The sequence below is a fragment of the Adiantum capillus-veneris genome, chromosome 28, assembly GCF_014529385.1.
Source record: "Adiantum capillus-veneris isolate H3 chromosome 28, ASM1452938v2, whole genome shotgun sequence".
Taxonomy (NCBI): Eukaryota; Viridiplantae; Streptophyta; class Polypodiopsida; order Polypodiales; family Pteridaceae; genus Adiantum; species Adiantum capillus-veneris.
This window is the reverse complement of record NC_140958.1, coordinates 92831749-92849205: the sequence shown is the minus strand read 5'-3', so window position 1 is coordinate 92849205 and position 17457 is coordinate 92831749. Positions and strand designations below refer to the sequence as shown.

Genomic DNA, 17457 nt, shown 5'->3' with positions numbered 1-17457 from the left:
GGACTTGACTAAGAAGAACGGATCAAAGAAATAAATCTTCAATGCCACACACAGTTTCCACGACAAGCGACTAAGTAGTAGGGATGGCATCTATTTCAATTTCTTTGGAGCTCACAAACCTACAAGACAACACACAAAAGTACACTAAGATAAATGTATATAGAAAACGGATTGGTTGAATGGAGATATGAGGTACTTTATAAATCATCGAGTCTGAAAATAGATTCCTCACTTTCTTGTCTCGACACACGCACATACTCACCAGTGTCATGCGACTCCGCTTCCACGGTGGAAAAAAGAGCAAAGGGATGCAAGTTAAGCTTCTTTAAAGACTATATTTTTATTGAGCAGTGATCAAGGCTTGATAACAAGCAGGCTTAATACTAAATGTATGCCAGGTGTGGCTTTAAAAGGCCAAAAACCATGTTTTTTATGCCAAAAGTGAAGACGTTTGAAGTGATCACTAACGAAAGTTTATGGACTAGATTGGCAGTGCTCGGTTGGCAATAATTGAGCTCGGTAATGGGCTGGTTGATATCATATTAAATATGGTGCAGTCCAGAGAGCAGTAAGTGCTCGAGAGCATGTTGTTCAGAATGTCATCTCATGCAGTGCGTTGATAGCGGGGTATGATGCCTTAGTTGTGCTCAACACTACGGTGGCCGATATGTAAGCCTAATGTAATGATGATGGATGCTTTGGTCAGGATGTATGCCAAATGTGTTGTGGTTGGTGATGCTTGGGTCGATATGTTATTAAATGTGGTGCCCTTACAAAAGCACATTAAGTTATCGATGAACTCTGCTCAAAACATCATGTATTGGAAATTGTTGATTACAAGATATGTGCTATTGTTTAATGTGAATGAGTTGAAGCAGCTCGCTTATAAGGTCCAGTGCAAAAGGGGACTTGTAGACCAAAAGCGTCGAAAAGTGGTGGCTAGTTGCCTTGAGAGAGGTGCGGATGTCGGCAATACACAGTCATGCAAGGAGAAACATTTCTCAAGTACGAGCAAAGTTCGTAAAGAGGGAATTTTGTGCCAATTATCCCATAAAACGTCAAAATATGGAACAAAAGTGGATGTCTAGGTTTTACATGATCATATGTTACAAAGTGATGATGTGGCATGACCACCTAGACAATCCCTGTCACAGTTTTTATAAGTTATCCCAACTTATGGGGGGTTCCATCCGATGGGGCCCATGGGGACACAAAGAGATTAAAGAGAACTAAATGCAGCTGCTGATGTGCCAAAATTTCGGCGAGCTATGTTGACGGGGCAAGCAATACGGACGTTCAAAAACTATGCTAGCTGCTGACGTGGCACCGTGTATAATTTTTTTCAATTTTTGGATTTGCGATGCCAGCTTTTGGCACAGATGCTTTTTAGCTAGATACTTTTGATGTAATTTCTTTTGAAGGCCTCGAGCCTATACATATGTTCTCTTCTATCAGTTCTACTGGAAGTGATGAACAGAGAAGATCCTCTGACTTTGATCAAGCATTAACATAAAAAGAAATACCACAAGGGGCGCCAGACTTTGGGACCAATATCTCTAGGCACGTCTGGGCGTGCCGCCTCTAATCAAGTGTGATTAAGTCTATTTTCAGTTTTCTCTCGCGTGTGTCATGCAAGATTCTCGACTAGGGGTGTCCAAGTCCACGCTCATTGGATGACGATACTTATGACAACGTCTGTGGAATCCCCTTATCAACTGCCTTGATTCTACTAAATGATGCCACCAACTTCTATGGAATCTCCTTACCATATGTTATTGGGGTCTATAGGACCCACCTTGCCTCCACCACCTCTGGTACATTGTGTTGTTTGGATGCACACGACATTGCATAAGTAATTGACATTACTTTAAACCTTGGTCCATACTGGTAAGAAGGAGACGATGAGCAGGGTGGAGGTGCTGCAAGAGCGCTCAAAACCACTACACTCATCTCTCTAATTTGGATAGGTCCGATACCCGTCACCTCTTCTGTCATAAAATCTAATATCTAGCTAACCCAAATGATTTTCTCATATTAAACTGATCATTTAATGTGGGAGAATAAACGAGAACAAGAGTTAGAATAGAGACATGTGCTTCTAGACCTATCTCAATAGGGGACCAAAAGGAGAGAAGGTTACATTTCAATAGAATAAACAGGAACAAGAGTTAGAATAGAGACATGTGCTTCTAGACCTATCTCAGTAGGGGACCAAAAGGAGAGATGGTTGCATCTCAATAGGGGCCGAAAAGGAGATTGTCTACCAAAGAGCAATGTGTAATAAGTGCTTCTAAACTTATCCAACAGGGGACCAAGATGAGAGATGGTTACATCTCAATAGGGGTCCAAAAGGAGATTGTCTACCAAAGAGAAATGTGTAAAGACTTATCTCAGCAGGGGACTAAGAGGAGAGATGGTTACATCTCAATAGGGGTCCAAAAGGAGATAGTCTATCAAAGAGCAATGTGCATCTAATGGAGCTTAAAATATTTAGGGTTAGCCTCATTAAAGACCTCCAAAGGTTAGTGTTAAAAGTCCTTAGACCTAGGAACTTAGGCAAGCTAGGGCTGAGCTTGAGGTGGGAACCCGACCCAAGCTTGAGGTGCTTGTCGTGCTTGCTGACTAAGGTGCTTGAGGTGCTTGTCATGCTTGATGAGTAAGGTGCTTGAGAAGCTTTCCATGCATGGGGGGTAAGGTGCTTGAGTAAAAAAGAGACCCTACAAAGGAGGGGGAAAGCCCCAAAGTTAGGGGAATCTTTGACTTAACCTCCCATTCACCCAAAGGGCACCCCCTTCCTCAAGGGGCACATGGACACATGTCAAGCTCTCCCTATGCTTATCCACATGGTGTGCTTGAATCCTATTGGCTGGGCTAAAGAGGGGTCCAATGAGCTTTTAGTTCAATTCAACAAATACCTAGATATTTTCAAGTTCTCTCTCTCAAAGGGGTAAGGAGGACACTTGTCCAAAGGCTACCCATGTTGCTTGAAATGCATTATGTATGTGATTGGCTAGGCTTAGAGGAGTCCAATGAGCTTCAAGCTTGAGCTACAAGGAGGGGTCGACCAAGGCAAGCAAGGGGTGTGCTTGGGGGTATACACCCTCTCACACACTCATTTTTCACACATTCTCACTTGGTGAAAGTGAAAAAACTCCATCTCCTTCTCCAAGCTTGTTGAGAAGTTGAGAGCCTACACCAATACTCTTGGCTATGGAATATAAATCCTACCAAGAGCCATGCTTCAATGCTTAAGCTTGCCATCTTCTCCACCTTCATTACTATGCTATTATGTATGGTAGCAAGAAGAGTGATGATAAGTGAGGAACTATTTCTTTCTCCTACGAATGTTTCTAGATCTTCTTCCTCTTCCCTACCCTCATTCCCCGCTAGCTCTCTCTACCTTTGAAGGTGTTTGAGGCCTTGGGACTGAGGCAGGGGATGCATGGTTAATGCTTTTACAAAGTTTATGTTATGCTCGTGATGCATGAAGCTTTCCATCTTCATAGCATCACCAAGGTCACAAGGAACACAAAGATTGTATTATACCAAGTCTCTCTTGATGGGAGAATCTATAATACAAAAGCCTATTGGAGGGGGGACCGGCTCCGCATAAATTCGATCCTCAACCGTTGTCAAGTTCTCTAAACTCTCTCTCTTGCAAAAATATTGTTCATGCCAAGTTAATCAAGTATAATGGTTGTGTTGCTACCGCTAATTAAGTTCACCATTTATGTTCTCAGAGTAGTCTCATAAAAATGCTCACTCTAATTCTCTTAATTACGCTTTTCTCAAATTTTATGGGCCATTTCCATTACATCTTCGGTGGCAGCTACATTTTCAACAACAGCTGGTAAGGGGTCTATAGGACCCACCTTGCCTCCATCACCTCTGGTACATTATGTTTTTCGGATGAACGCGACATTGCATAAGTTGTTTATATTGCTTTAAACCTCGGTCCATAGTTGATGGAGGTGCTACTAGAGCACTCAAAACCACTACACTCACTCCCTAATTTGGACAAGTATGACACTCATCACCTCTTCGACAACAACTACATTTTCAATAGAAGACATTTGCTAATGATTGAGATATGTAAACTTTGCAATTTATAAGATGGCTCGTGGAAGCAACGTGCTTCACTAGGTTCTAGTGGGATTTCGAAATGAGAACTCATCACTATAATAAGCCCTACACCATCAATTACATACAATATAAAGTTATCTTTGCTTCTCTTTATGCTTAATCAATATCTTGTATCTTTTGTATTTGTCTTGACTCTTGCTTTGTGTCTAACAGAGATGACATATATTCACAATTGTGGACGTTTGGAATGCACAAGTACGACTTCTGTTTGACAACATTGTAAGGTCCGTTATCTGTATCCAATTCTCTATGCCTATATGCTTGCTTGGCGCAACACATAAATGCTACGAGATAGGGAACAACTTCCGTTTCTTAAAATTTTTGGAGAGACCACGGTGCCAACTCTCCACCATACTTTTATATGGCACTTTTGCATGATGTGCACTGTATATTTGGCATTTTTACTTTGTGCCTGACTGCAGAACGAAATGTTTAATTATATCACATTGGTTTTATGTAGATTGATCCAAACATTGTCCTCTGGCTTGCACAATTGGACGATACTTGTACACGATTACTAGGCCGGTAGTGCATTTTAATTTTTAGTCTATTCATGCTTTCTTTATTTTTTGAGTTTGTCGGTTTAGCCCCATGTTTTCCTCAGTAGTGCATGCTTAACTTCAATCATTGAATCTATGTATCAAATAGACATGCACTTCTTTTCTCACAATTTGGTGATTCAAGTTATGAATTGTAGTACTCAATGCACTCTACATATGTTTACTTTATTCCTAGGTGGTTGATGTGAATCTACTTACGTCCTTGTTTAGCAATTCATCTTATATATTGCAGCCCAACGTTCTTCTTTGCATAATCGTTCTACAACACGAGGATAACCCTTTATCCTAGTGTTTTCCTCCTCAAATATGTTTTGCACTAGGTTGTGTGATCGACAACCAAGACTCCTTGCTCCCTCCGATTGCGACAATACGTCTCTCTCTCTCTCGCTCTCAAATTCTATGAGAAATAAGAGAAAATTGATATGCTTGATTTGGAGAATAAATACACATGCAATTCACTCTAAAAGGTTAATCAATGCCATGAAATTGGACCATTTTGTAGATAGCTATAGCGGTAATTGGTCATCATATAGGCAATTCTTTTCTAAAAATTCGTCAATGCGCTTTGTAATTCACTTACTTCAATGCTAGATGCTTGATGTCAATCTGGGTATGTCCTATCAAGTTCTATAGCAATGCCCACCAACCAAGACTAGTTTTTTCTTGAGAAAGCATCTAAACAGTTTGTGTGTGGTTAGAAAAATGATTTCCTGTAGTCTGCAGTGTCAAGTTTTGATGATTATCACTTCGGTGAATGTGAACATGGATTGTGCACTGCTTGCCGTTTGCTCTGTTGCTGGGATTAATTTTACTGTTGGTGGTGTATGTAAAGCAGACCAAAGGCACTTCCGCTGAACATAGGTGGACTCGCGCTGCCGCATGGCCCTTCGCACCCTCTATTCTATACTCTTTCTCTCCTTCTCCTGTGCTTGCTTCAAGATGGTGCACTGCATGGTCTGTTATTTTGCTTCATGACGATCCAGGTGCGTGCGTGCGTGTGTGTGAGAGAGAGAGAGAGAGAGAGCGAGCGAGCTTGCTCGCTTTGCAACAGGCTCACCACTGCAACAAATCTCTGTAACCCATCACCTTCAGTTTATTTTAATAAAAGATTTTCGATTTTGAGAGAGAGAGAGAGAGAGAGAGAGAGATTGCTTTGCAACAGGCTCACCACCACAACAAATCTCAGTAACCTTGGCCTCCATCACCTTCGGTTAAGGCAACAAGTCATTGCAGGCTTTTCACTTATTAACCTTGTGCATTTGCTATGGCTTTCCGGCTAGCACTAGCTGCGGCAATGGTCATTGCGACATCCTATGCTGTTGTATCATATTTCCGAAAACGTGGTGGGAAATCAAAAGGTGGGGTTGCCATGTTTAAAGGCTCTCCACGATTGCCATCCTTCGCTGTTCCTCTCCATTACAACATCGAGCTCCAGCCTGATTTAACTGCCTTTAAGTTTGATGGAAAGCTGGCTGTCACTGTGGACATTGTACAAGCAACTTCCCACTTGGTTCTCAATGCAATTGACTTAACGATTTCAAGTGGCAGCATGTGGTTACGCTGCAATGCGACTCACCAGGCAAGGACTGTCCTCATTTCAAGTTTCTTATTTGCAATGAAGTAATCCTCTTTAAGCTCTGTGGGATCAAATTGCTCAGTCGGATGTGATGGTCTTTCAATGGTCAAAGTGTAAAGTACACGCCTGATATAGCTACCAAATAAAAACATGTGCAATGTGATCCTGGATTTGTCTGAAGCTAAACTTCCTCTAGGTTTCCTTGGGGTTCTATATGTGTATTTCTATGTCTATTTTTGTGAGGAAGGAACAGGCATCTGCAAGGTTGTGCCACAAGTTGAGCATATTACTTGCACGACTATTCAATCATTGTAATTGATAGTGTTCAATGGAGAAATCAACGGAGAAATTTATATATTTTGTTTAGCTCATAGCAAATACTTGGGAGGTATTTTGGGGCAAGATGCAAGAGTGGAACCATGCAATTAAAGAAGCTTGCAGAGCAAAGTCTTGAAAGTACAAACATTGATGGCCATTGAGTTGAGTAAACCCGTGAAGTAAATTTTTTCTTGTAGCCTCTTCATCAGCTTGATTCATTGGTTTGTGTTTTTTCCTCTTGTGGTGTACCTGAGCAAGTCGACCTACTTATGACGGGGCCTTCATCTAGGGTGTGCTCTAGTTCCGCAACCTTTGATTTTACTACCTTGTCGACTTCATGTGGTTGATGGTTCATGCTAGTTTGCCAGTGCGGACTTGGGCTGACAATGTTGGCCATGACATGTAAACGAGACTGCTAGCCACTATCTTGGGGTTTGGGTGTGAAGTTTGTGCCGTGCTTGGGTGGGTGTTCGCACATGCTTTGTCTCTTGGGGTGCGTTTTTGCTGGTTGCTTATAGTGCTCCAGTTATCACCTTACTTATGAGGGGGAAGGAGAGGATCCCTTGTTCTCGTTGATGGATCTTGGCCATCGACAGGGGACATCAAGCTTTGAGCAAAAGCTAAGCACTCAAGTAGGGTATGATACTCTAGACTCACAAACTTGTTGGGGGCATGAAGTGCATAGTCAACGAGACTCCTCGCCGTTCCCCTATGGCATGTCTTGCACCGCAGAGAAGGCGATCGTGCGGGAGAGAGAGAGAGAGAGAGAGAGAGAGAGAGAGAGAGAGAGAGAGAGTCACAAATTGTTGACGTGTCAAGCTATTGAAGAACGGAGCCAACTTGTAGATCTTGGTCGAGGGGCCTAAACTCTAAGAAGAAGCAACAGAAGAAGTTTCACCAACTTGCAGAGTCTTGTCGAGTGGCCTATTTTAAAGGCCAGCTCCCACCAACTTATGGGACCCCGTCCGATGGGGCCCTAGTGACACAAGCGTATTAAAGTAAAGCAGGACCCACTCGCACACACACAAAAGATCTTGTGTAAAATCATGATGACGTTGCAGCTGTACGGACGTGCACAAATTGCGTTGATAGTGCCACGTGGTAGCTTGTATAGATTTTCGCATTTTACGTTGTTGCTTGCTGATGTGGCAGTTGTACGGTTTTCCATGATTAGCGTTGACAGCTTTTGGGAGGCCTAATACTTTTAGAACTTGATGCTTTTCATGTACTGCTTTTGGATAGGCCCAAGGTCTTTAAATATGTGCCATGGGCTCATTCTCTCACACGCTCGCGCATCATGATGGAAAGCTAGTTGTCTTTTCAAGCTCGACTGATGTCAAGGCTGTTCTTTTAAAGTTTGACATTTGTTTGAGAACTTGTTTGGTGATCCTGTTTGGAATTTGTTTGAAATGGATGGTACCTGTTTTGAACTTTTTTTTTTTTCCGAGAAAAAGATCCTTAAATTAGTTAATGAAAACTGCCCATGGGGCTACAACCACCTCTGCAAGAGAGGGCTACAACAATCATGATGGGAAGTGTCACAAACGGGGAGCGCATAGCAATATAAAATACATTCGGATAAATAGGATTTATCACTTATTACTGAAGTGAGAGGATATAGAGAGAAATAGATAGAGAGAGAGATAGAGAGAGAAGATCGACACAGTACTGGGGACCAGAAGATGGGTTGGTCCCCCCCGGTAATAGTATCTTTATTACTGAGGAGAAGTCTATACAAGCACTTGAACCAAACGTATTACCACGTTCGTTCTAGAATAAGACTTGATGGTTCCCGGAAGCCTCAGCTTTCGATTCCTAGGGCAAAACCCTATTCCGAGGAACTTCCGTTCCTTATTCCAAATCCTTGAGAACTAAGGTTCTCGCCTTTGGATCTCACCTCCAGACTCGGGGCATGACATCCCTGCATCTCTCTTTTCCAACTCTGTTTCCAGAGTCCTCTTCACGTAGAACAACTCTGCTTTCCCGGACACGAAGTCCTTACTTGGGAATCCCAACTTCCGGATCACAAACTTGAGAGACTACCTCTCTCCGATCTGTGGATCTACTTCCCAAACTCGGGTACAAAACCCTTGGGCTGATCTGGCTCTAGTTCCTCAGAGCGCTTTTCTCCTGCAGAGGCTCATGTCTTCCTCTGCTCCTACTCCCTCACGAAGAGGAAGTACACCTGCAATCAAATACTTAGAGATCATAACATAAAAATCGTTACCTTCAAAGTCTCGACGCTCGAAACGCAACTCGATTCTCGCCTTTGGATCTCACCTCCAGACTCGGGGCATGACATCCCTGCAACTCTCTTTTCCAACTCTGTTTCCAGAGTCCTCTTCACGTAGAACAACTCTGCTTTCCCGGACACGAAGTCCTTACTTGGAAATCCCAACTTCCGGATCACAAACTTGAGAGACTACCTCTCTCCGATCTGTGGATCTACTTCCCAAACTCGGGTACAAAACCCTTGGGCTGATCTTGCTCTAGTTCCTCAGAGCGCTTTTCTCCTGCAGAGGCTCATGTCTTCCTCTGCTCCTACTCCCTCACGAAGAGGAAGTACACCTGCAATCAAATACTTAGAGATCATAACATAAAAATCGTTACCTTCAAAGTCTCGACGCTCGAAACGCAACTCGATTCTTGAAAAGCAATTTTCCGAAAGATCTCTAAATAGAAAATCCTCTCTTCCAATCCTACGCACAAAAGAGGTGTGTTCTTGGGTTCCTTCTCGTAAATCAGCCCTGTCTACGACGTTTATGGGCTGAAAACAGAGAAAAACAGCAACTTGTCGCGATGGAAACACGCTCTGTAGGCACTTCTTCGTGAGGGAACTCACTCACTGGGTCTTGGCGACATCTGTTACACTTGGGACAGCCATGGGCATCACCGGCAACGTCTTCTTTGCGGATGAAATTTGCAGCAGCATCTTCTTCTTGCAAAAACTGATCCTCTGAGTGAGGGCATATGATGCTTTTATAGCTCCTGACCACGGGCACGAATAGCTGCTCTCGTAGAGATCACGGCCGTTTTTTTTTTTTCGTAGAATAAGAGAGAGAAAAAACGTTGGCTGATCTGTTGCCTTATTTATTAGATGGCTGCCCACTTATTGAATGGGCGGCCGGTGTATTTCAAAAATAGTCTGAATCTGCCCAAAAACTCAATAAAACCTTATAAGTCAAAAACAATGCTTTCACAGCACTTCCCAGGCGTCTCTGGATGCAATCACACGCATAGTTGCAATGCAGACATAGACTTCCTCGCGGGAAAGCATCTACTTTCCCGAAAAGCAATCCCACTTTCTCAGAAAGCATCTGTTTTTCCTCAAAGTTTCTTATGAACCCATCTTCATTCAAGTGCTTGCTTTTTCCTTGTGCACAATTCTAACACAGTTCGGAATTTCCTCCTGACTATGGATATTCCTTTTCCAATGCACCCGTCACCCACCTTGTGACGCATCAGGAACTAGTCCTTTCCTACGGAACTTACGGTACAATCTCCTTCGCGATGCTCTATGTCACCCATCCTATGACGCATCAGAGGTGTCTGTTCTCGGATGGTCGGATACTTCTTCCCGATGCTCCCTTTCACCCATCCGATGTGACGCATCAGAAGTACCCGTTCCTGGTGGCCTTACAAATATTCCCTTTCACAGTGCTCCCGTCATTACTCTGAATGACGCACTAGGAATATTTTGTACTCGGATGTCTCCAGTGAGAAAAACCCTCTCACTTAAAATTCCAATAATTCATTTAGAATTATTTTTCCTGTTGTTCCAAGCGAGAAAACCCTCTCACTTATAAATCGAATAATTCATTTTAGAATTATTTTTATGCTAGATAAAGCCAATTTAGCAACAGGGAGACTCTCCCAATGAAAAAACAGCATATGTACAATGAGGCTAAATCAAGAGATGGGAGGAGGGAAGAGCCACACAGGTGGACGGTAGTGCCATCTGAGCACACCTTGGACCATGGTGAAGAAAGGCCCAGGACGCAAGAGTCGAAGGAACGCCTCCCTCCGCTCCCGCATGCGGTTAGAGCTGCCTTGGAGTCTCGAATTGTCCTCTGAGATTATGGACCAGCTCTAGCCAGAGATCCCGAACAGTCTGTGCTTGCGGTACAAGGCGAGTCTCGAAGATGCGGAAGCAGCGGGCCCTCGAGATGAACCAGAGTGTCAGGCCGCTAATGGACCAGCTCTAGCCAGAGATCCCGAACAGTCTCTACTGGCGGTACGGGGCGAGCCTCGAAGATGCCGAAGCAATGGGCCCGCCAGATGAACCAGAGTGTTAGGCCGCTAACGAGCTCTCAGCACTCCTCTCTCTCACTGCACCACTCCTGTGGAGTAAGCTCTGTAGCAGGCTGGAGAGTAGGTCGACCCTCCTACATCACTATCATCCTGTTGGTGGAAGATAGCTAAAATTGAAGTGCCGGGCCCGTGAGAGTAGACCAAGCAGCTGCTCCCCATGCGTACTGCCGAGCTGTGGAAAGAGCTGGCATCAGTCGAAGAACACGAAGCCACACCTGCTGTGCCAAAGGACAGCCCCAAAGACAGTGACGCTGACTCTCCACAGGATGGTCACAAGCTGCACATGCAGTCGAGAGACCACTATGTACAAGCCAACTCCCAACTGTTGTAGCTCGGTGTGCAACTAACCATTGGAACAAAGTGACTCGCCTCGACCACAACCTCTCCCAAAAAGCTGCTAAGAACTCAGCTGTGAGACCCTCCTCGTGCCAATGAGGTGTTGCAGTAGGACGAGCCTCTCTATGTGCTGCCAGTATGTGACGTCCCAGTCGAACTGTGTATTGAAAGAAAGGGACACTTAGATGGTCTGCTGAGGAGAAAGGGTCCCTCCAAAGTCACTCTCCAGGATCCCACTATACTCGTGCCAGTGGACAGCTCTCCCAAACCCACAGTCTCCAGTGGCGAGTCTCAAGAGCTGCTGGGTTGGGATCTATGACACAAGTCCTCCCACAGATGCCCACCACTCGGATCCTCTGAAGACAGCACTGCCACCTGTGGAGCCTCTACTGCAACTCTGTGTAAACGTCCCTCGCCTAGAAGCTCGAAAAACAGGGAGGGTATAGTCTCTGAGCAAGCCCGAACTGAGATGAGAACCTCTAGTTGTGTGAAGGCTCCCATCCATCTGGCGGTGCTGACTCGAGAGGTGTGAGCCACTCAGCTGGTACTGCCTCTGAGATGTCCTGACACATGCTCTGCACCCCTCTCATGCTCAATAGCTGAATGCCCTGAAGCTCCTCTGACAAGCGTGAAAACTGTAGCCAATCACCTAAAGTGCGTGTTGGACCCTCTGCCATGGGACCCCAGGAAACATGAGGCCTACTACCAACCAAGTGGTCTCTCTGAGTGCTAACCATGGGGTTCCAAACAAGGGGCTGTCTCAGGCGCTCCTCCGTGCAAGTAGGCTGCCGCTACTCAAGGCCTCTCCGTAGCTGCTCCCAGGATTGGAGCAGACTTGCAGCGAAGCGATCCTCCAGTCTCCTGTTCAAGCCAACTCTACGCATCTCTGTGAAAATCCATTTGGTCGAAGGTCGCCAGGGGCCTCCAGCTTGAGGCACTACTAGCACTAAGCCGCTGAAGCAAGAACTCTTTCCAGGGCTCCTCTCGTGGAAGAACTCCTTTGACGATGAACTTCCCCAAAAGGGCTCTGCTCTGTTGTGTGGGATCATGTCTATGATCCCCAACCCTCCCTGAGAACAAGGAAGGATGATGACCTGCCATGCCGATTTGGCCCGGGCTATCTGAGTGTCAAGCCCTGACCAAAGGAAGTTCCTGATCAGCCTCTCTACCTGGCTGATGCAAGAATTCGAAAAGATCCAACAAGAAGTGATGTACCACATAGTAGCCAACAACACCTGGTTGGCCACTACAACTCTGCCTGCCAGAGAAAGTTGTGCGGAGCTCCAACGTAACAACTTCCTCCTGATGGAGAGCAATCTACTGCTCGGGAGACAAGTCCAAGCCAACCTGACAACCCAAGTATCGAACTGCAGTCCTTGGGGGTATCCACCTCAAACCCTCACCTGGCATCCAATCAGGCGTAAGAGCACTACCAGTTGAGAAAGCCACAGTCTTTCTCCTGTTGATCAGTGCGCCTGATGCACAACAAAAGGTCTCAACTCACACCTATGAAGGTTGGCCTCCTGGCCATCTAAGTATAGGGCTGAGTCGTCTGCAAACTTAGCGTCCAATAGCTCATCTCCCCGAATAGGGAGCGCTAAGCCTCGTAAACCAACCTGCTGTGAAACCAAAAACTTGCTCATCGCCTCCGCATAGAACAGAAAGAGGAAGGGGGCAAGAGGGCAGCCCTGTCTGACCGAACGTGTGAGCATGAATTGATCACCTCCTCTACCTCCTGACAAAAGTACCTAACTGTGTGCCTGTCTGTACAAAGCTAACACACCTCTGATCCAAGCCTCTGAGAAGCCCATCTTGCGTAGGGTGCCCTCCAAAAAGTCCCAGTCAACTCTGTCGTAGGCCTTCTCAAAATCGAGAAGAAGTATCTTCACCACGGAGCCGCGTGAGGGCAGAAGCCTCCCAGAAAGTAAAGATGTTGTCAAGGATACTACGCTCCTTGACAAAACTTGTCTGTGACCCATGTATAATGCTCTCTAGAAGTGGCTAAATCCTAAAACTCAGAGCCTTGGCAAGAATTTTGTAGGATGAGTTGAGGATGCCAATGGGTCGCCATTGTCGAATCTCATCCAAGCAGCCACCCCCCTTGGGAATGAGGTAGATCAGGCAGTCACTCATGCTGTCAGGCATCTCTCATGTGTGCAAGATGTACTGAAAAGCGCTACAAAGACCTGAGCCAAGCAAGTCCCAGTACTCTAGGAAAAAACTGGGAGTCAAACCATCCTCATTTGGACAACTACCACGGGGGAGTGCTCTGAGATCCTCGTGTAGCTCCTCTAGCTGAAGAGGTAGCTCAAGCCTTTGGCCCATCTCCTCAGTCACAAGACAAGGCATATCTGTCTTGAACTTGTCTTGGCGCCGATCTGAATTGTTCGACTTTGGTTTTAATATCGGTTTCAATGATTGGTGATTTGCTGCCGGTGGAGTACTGGAGAGAATTGATATTTGAGAATGCTTGCACATACTCATGGCCCGGACCCTTGGGGTTATTTGCGGGAAGAGTATTGAATGTTTGAAAAGTGTTGTTTTTACTCATGGCCTAGACCCTTGTTGTTATTCATGGGGGGAGTATTAAGAAGTCTGAGTAGTGGTTCCTCCAAACGACGCAGGTTGCGGTCTTGGGAGTGTTTGGTTGTAAAGGCCTCTATATCTAATGACCCAGACCTTTTTAGGTTATTTGCGGAGACCTTTTTAGGTTATTTGTAGGGGAGTGATGAGGGAGTCGTTGAACAGCTCATGGCTCGGACCAAGATGGTTATTTGCGGGGGGTGTTCATCGGCGGCTTTATGTTTCTATGTCTTGTAACATGCATATGTGAGCATTTTGTGTTGCATTGTGATGTGCCAACCATTGAATATTCCTAATTGGATGAGATTGCTTGGGCATGTAATTTTAGTGCATCAAGACACTCGTTAGAGATGAGCGTGGTTTGGGTGTGAGGGCTAATTTTGCTATGCTTGTGTCACAAACTGCTGAAGAATGGAGCCAACTTGCAGATCTCGGCCGAGGGGCCTAAACCTGAAGAAGAAGCAGCAACAGAAGAAGGAGTCCCACCAACTTATGGGACACCATGCGATGGGGCCTAGGGGACCTGAAGACAGTAAAATAAACCAGGACACACCCTCCAATTCTCTTGCGAAATCAAGTGATGATGTGGCACTGTTGTGTGGCCATCCCGTGAATTGCGCTGGTTGCTCCCGCGTGGAGGTGTTGAGGATGGAGTACCGGCGATGTATTGAATTCAAGCAATATAAAGAAACAACAAAAGGGGCGCCAATGTTTGGGGCCAATGCTCTCCTGGGATGGAACTCCGCCACTTCCCATCTAGTGCGTCGTGCATCTCTTTCAGTTTCCTTTTGTTCAGTCTGTTCTTTTTCGTTGGCACGTGATGCCTGTCCCCATTTCAGCCGGAATATTGAGAGATTTGATTTGGAACGAGAATATACTCCTTATTGGATGATATTTTTTTGGAAAGCCAAGGACTTAGGATATCAAGAGCTCCAATCTAGAAAGAGAAAACTGGCCGTCCCTCGGAATGACCCTCATAAATTTTTGAGCTAACTTGAGTTGTTTTGCAGATATGCCGTAATTGCGGACAATTACTCTCTTTCAAAAAGGGGGGATGTCACAAACTGCTGACGTGTCAAGCCATTGAAGAACAGAGCCAACCTGCAGATCCTGGCCGAGGGGCATTTATCAACTTGCAAAGTCTTGTCGAGTGGCCTATTTAAAGACCAATTCCCAACAACTTATGGGACTCCGGTTGATGGGGCCCTAGTGACACAAGACTATTGAAATAAAGCAGGATCCACTTACACACACAAGATCTTGGGTAAAATCATGATGATGTGGCAGCTCTACGAACGCCCACAAATCGCGTCGACAGTGCCACATGGCAGCCTATACGGATTTTCACGTTTCACGCTGCTCCTTTCTGACGTGGCAGTTGTACAGATTTTCATGGTTAGCGCTGGGAGCTTTTGAAAGGCCTAATGCGTTTAGAACTTGATGCTTTTTATGTACTGCTTTTGGATAGGCCAAGGGCCTTTAAATATGTCCCATGGGCTCATTCTCTGGCACGCTCCCGCATGGAGGTGCAGAGCATGGAGTACCGGCTTGTATTGAGTTGAAGCAATATAAAGAAACACCGAAAGGGACGTGAGGGTGTGTTCTTTTGGGGTGGAACTCCACCACTCCCCGTCTCATGTGTCGTGCATCTCTTTCAGTTCAGTGTTATTTGAAGTGCTTAAAGTTGTTCAGTCTATTCTTTTCCCTTGGCACATGGTGCCCGTTGAGAGAGAGAGAGAGAGAGAGAGAGAGAGAGAGAGAGAGAGAGAGAGAGAGAGAGAGAGAGAGAGAGAGAGAGAGAGAGAGAGATGAAATGAAATGAAATGTTCTATCAAACGTTTTCAAAAGGCTAAGTGACTGCCCCACCCAGGTCCAAGCAAGGTGTGCAATCCGTGGGGCTATATCCTCTGTCCAAGAATCCTCATGTACAAATACATAGCAAGGAGGGCTCTGAGTGTCGGTAAAAAAGTGAACCGCAATGTGCCTACATTCTGAAGCATCCGGTGGCGTCACACTGAACTTGGCTAGAGGCCAAAGTGTTTGTATCAAATTTGTCACCCCCAGGTCCCTTGTGTGGTGAGAGAACTCTAGAGCCTTGACCAGGGTCGAGTCAAGGATGGAGTGCAAGGTCCATTCTGTGTGATCTTTGCCACACTACGAAAAGGAGAAGTCTACCGCTGTATCTGAAGCCTCGGTGCCTCAGGCTGCTAGAAAGAGGACGTGAACTCGAAAGCAAGCTGCCTCAAGGTTGGGAGATGAGCTTTGAGGAATTGGGTGAAGTTGTAGTCAAAGAAATCCCACCATTGACCAATGTCAAAACTGGTCAGTCCACGGGGGACTGACGCAAAAGGAGAAACCTGGATCAGAAGTTGTAACAAACTTGGACACCCCAAGTCAAGATTTTTCCGCGACACAACAGAGATTCACTTCAAAACACTTCACAAAAGACGAACGGTCTGGCGTAGTTCCGTGCCAAGAGTATTGGCCCCAAAGACTGGCGCCCCTTTCGATATTTGTTTTTATATTAATCTGTGTGCAAAGTACAAGAGAGTCCACGGGTACTCACTCTCAGACTCTGCATCCAGATGCTCTGAGTAGTGAGTCTCAAAGGACTTATTTATTCTTACAAGGGATGCCCAAAAGCAAAGCCCCAAAATCTTTTTAAACTCAAAAGCAAAGTTCCCAAAAACTGCTAAAAACAGCCAGCGTAATCTATAGAAAATTCATACAGCATGTGAGCGCTTTTTTACGAAACGTCCGTTCACTGCTCCTACGTCAACATGTCGGCGCGTTTTGCGGTGGTCTGCCACGTCAGCTTGTGGGCTCGTTTTACGGAGTCCTGCCGCGTCAGAAGGGTGTGTGTGTGTCCGGGGGCCTGCCACATCACCAATTTGTGACATAACCCCCCTCTTGAAAGAATTGTAATCGCCCTTGATTACGCTTGAAAAACAGACAGAGGCCATAAATTGTCTTAGTAAACACTGACTATTAGTACCGACGCACTAGACACGACACATCTAGCACTTGTACAAGACGATAGTCACATCACCGGCCATCACAGGACATCACTTGACATCAGTGGACAAATCACAGACAAATTCATTCCAAATCTCAGACCATGACCAATTGGCAACATATTTAGTAATCGCATCTAGATCCATTCGGGACCTCACGGATGCCCGATTAACTAATCCTTATTGCAATCACGTTTGTAGAGATTTATGAGACCGAAATGCCACAGTCATTTCGTCTTTCAGTTCTTGCACTCAAACAAGTCGAGTACAAATCGTCACTTTCATTTTCGGGAAATCCAGTTATAAAGTCATACAGTAGAATGCTACTCAGCCCTTTAGTATCCCTGAAACCCAAAGGGGACATCAGTGACTCTATTCAAAATCAGGGTAATTCGTTGATAAAGGAGCGGAGTGACTCCCCTCTTGTGCAAACCCCCTGCACTAGATTCACCCTCGTTGAAGTCGGGGTTCTATTGGAGTAGACTATGCTAAACCGAATGCTTCAAGGTAAAGTTCCAAAATTTGAGGAGTGTCTGCTAGGTCCTCCTCCTCCTCCATCCACTTCGCATCCAATGCACGATAGTTCTTGAACTTAACCAAGAACCACCTTATCACT

The 17457-nt window shown here is 45.3% G+C and overlaps 1 protein-coding gene across 2 annotated transcripts in view; it reads left to right on the top strand.

Annotated features, from left to right (window-relative positions):
* Positions 1–5438: 5438 nt before the first annotated feature.
* Positions 5439–17457, top strand: part of APM1 (aminopeptidase M1) — a 103231-nt gene continuing 91212 nt past the window's right edge. The window contains exons 1-2 of one of the 2 annotated variants that reach the window (XM_086503844.1): positions 5439–5686; positions 5866–6282. In XM_086503844.1, the coding sequence (XP_086359970.1) occupies positions 5968–6282 (315 nt within the window). In that variant the 5' untranslated portion in view covers positions 5439–5686; positions 5866–5967. Of the gene's footprint in view, positions 6283–17457 lie in introns of both variants that reach the window. The other variant, XM_086503845.1, reaches the window with a different exon arrangement.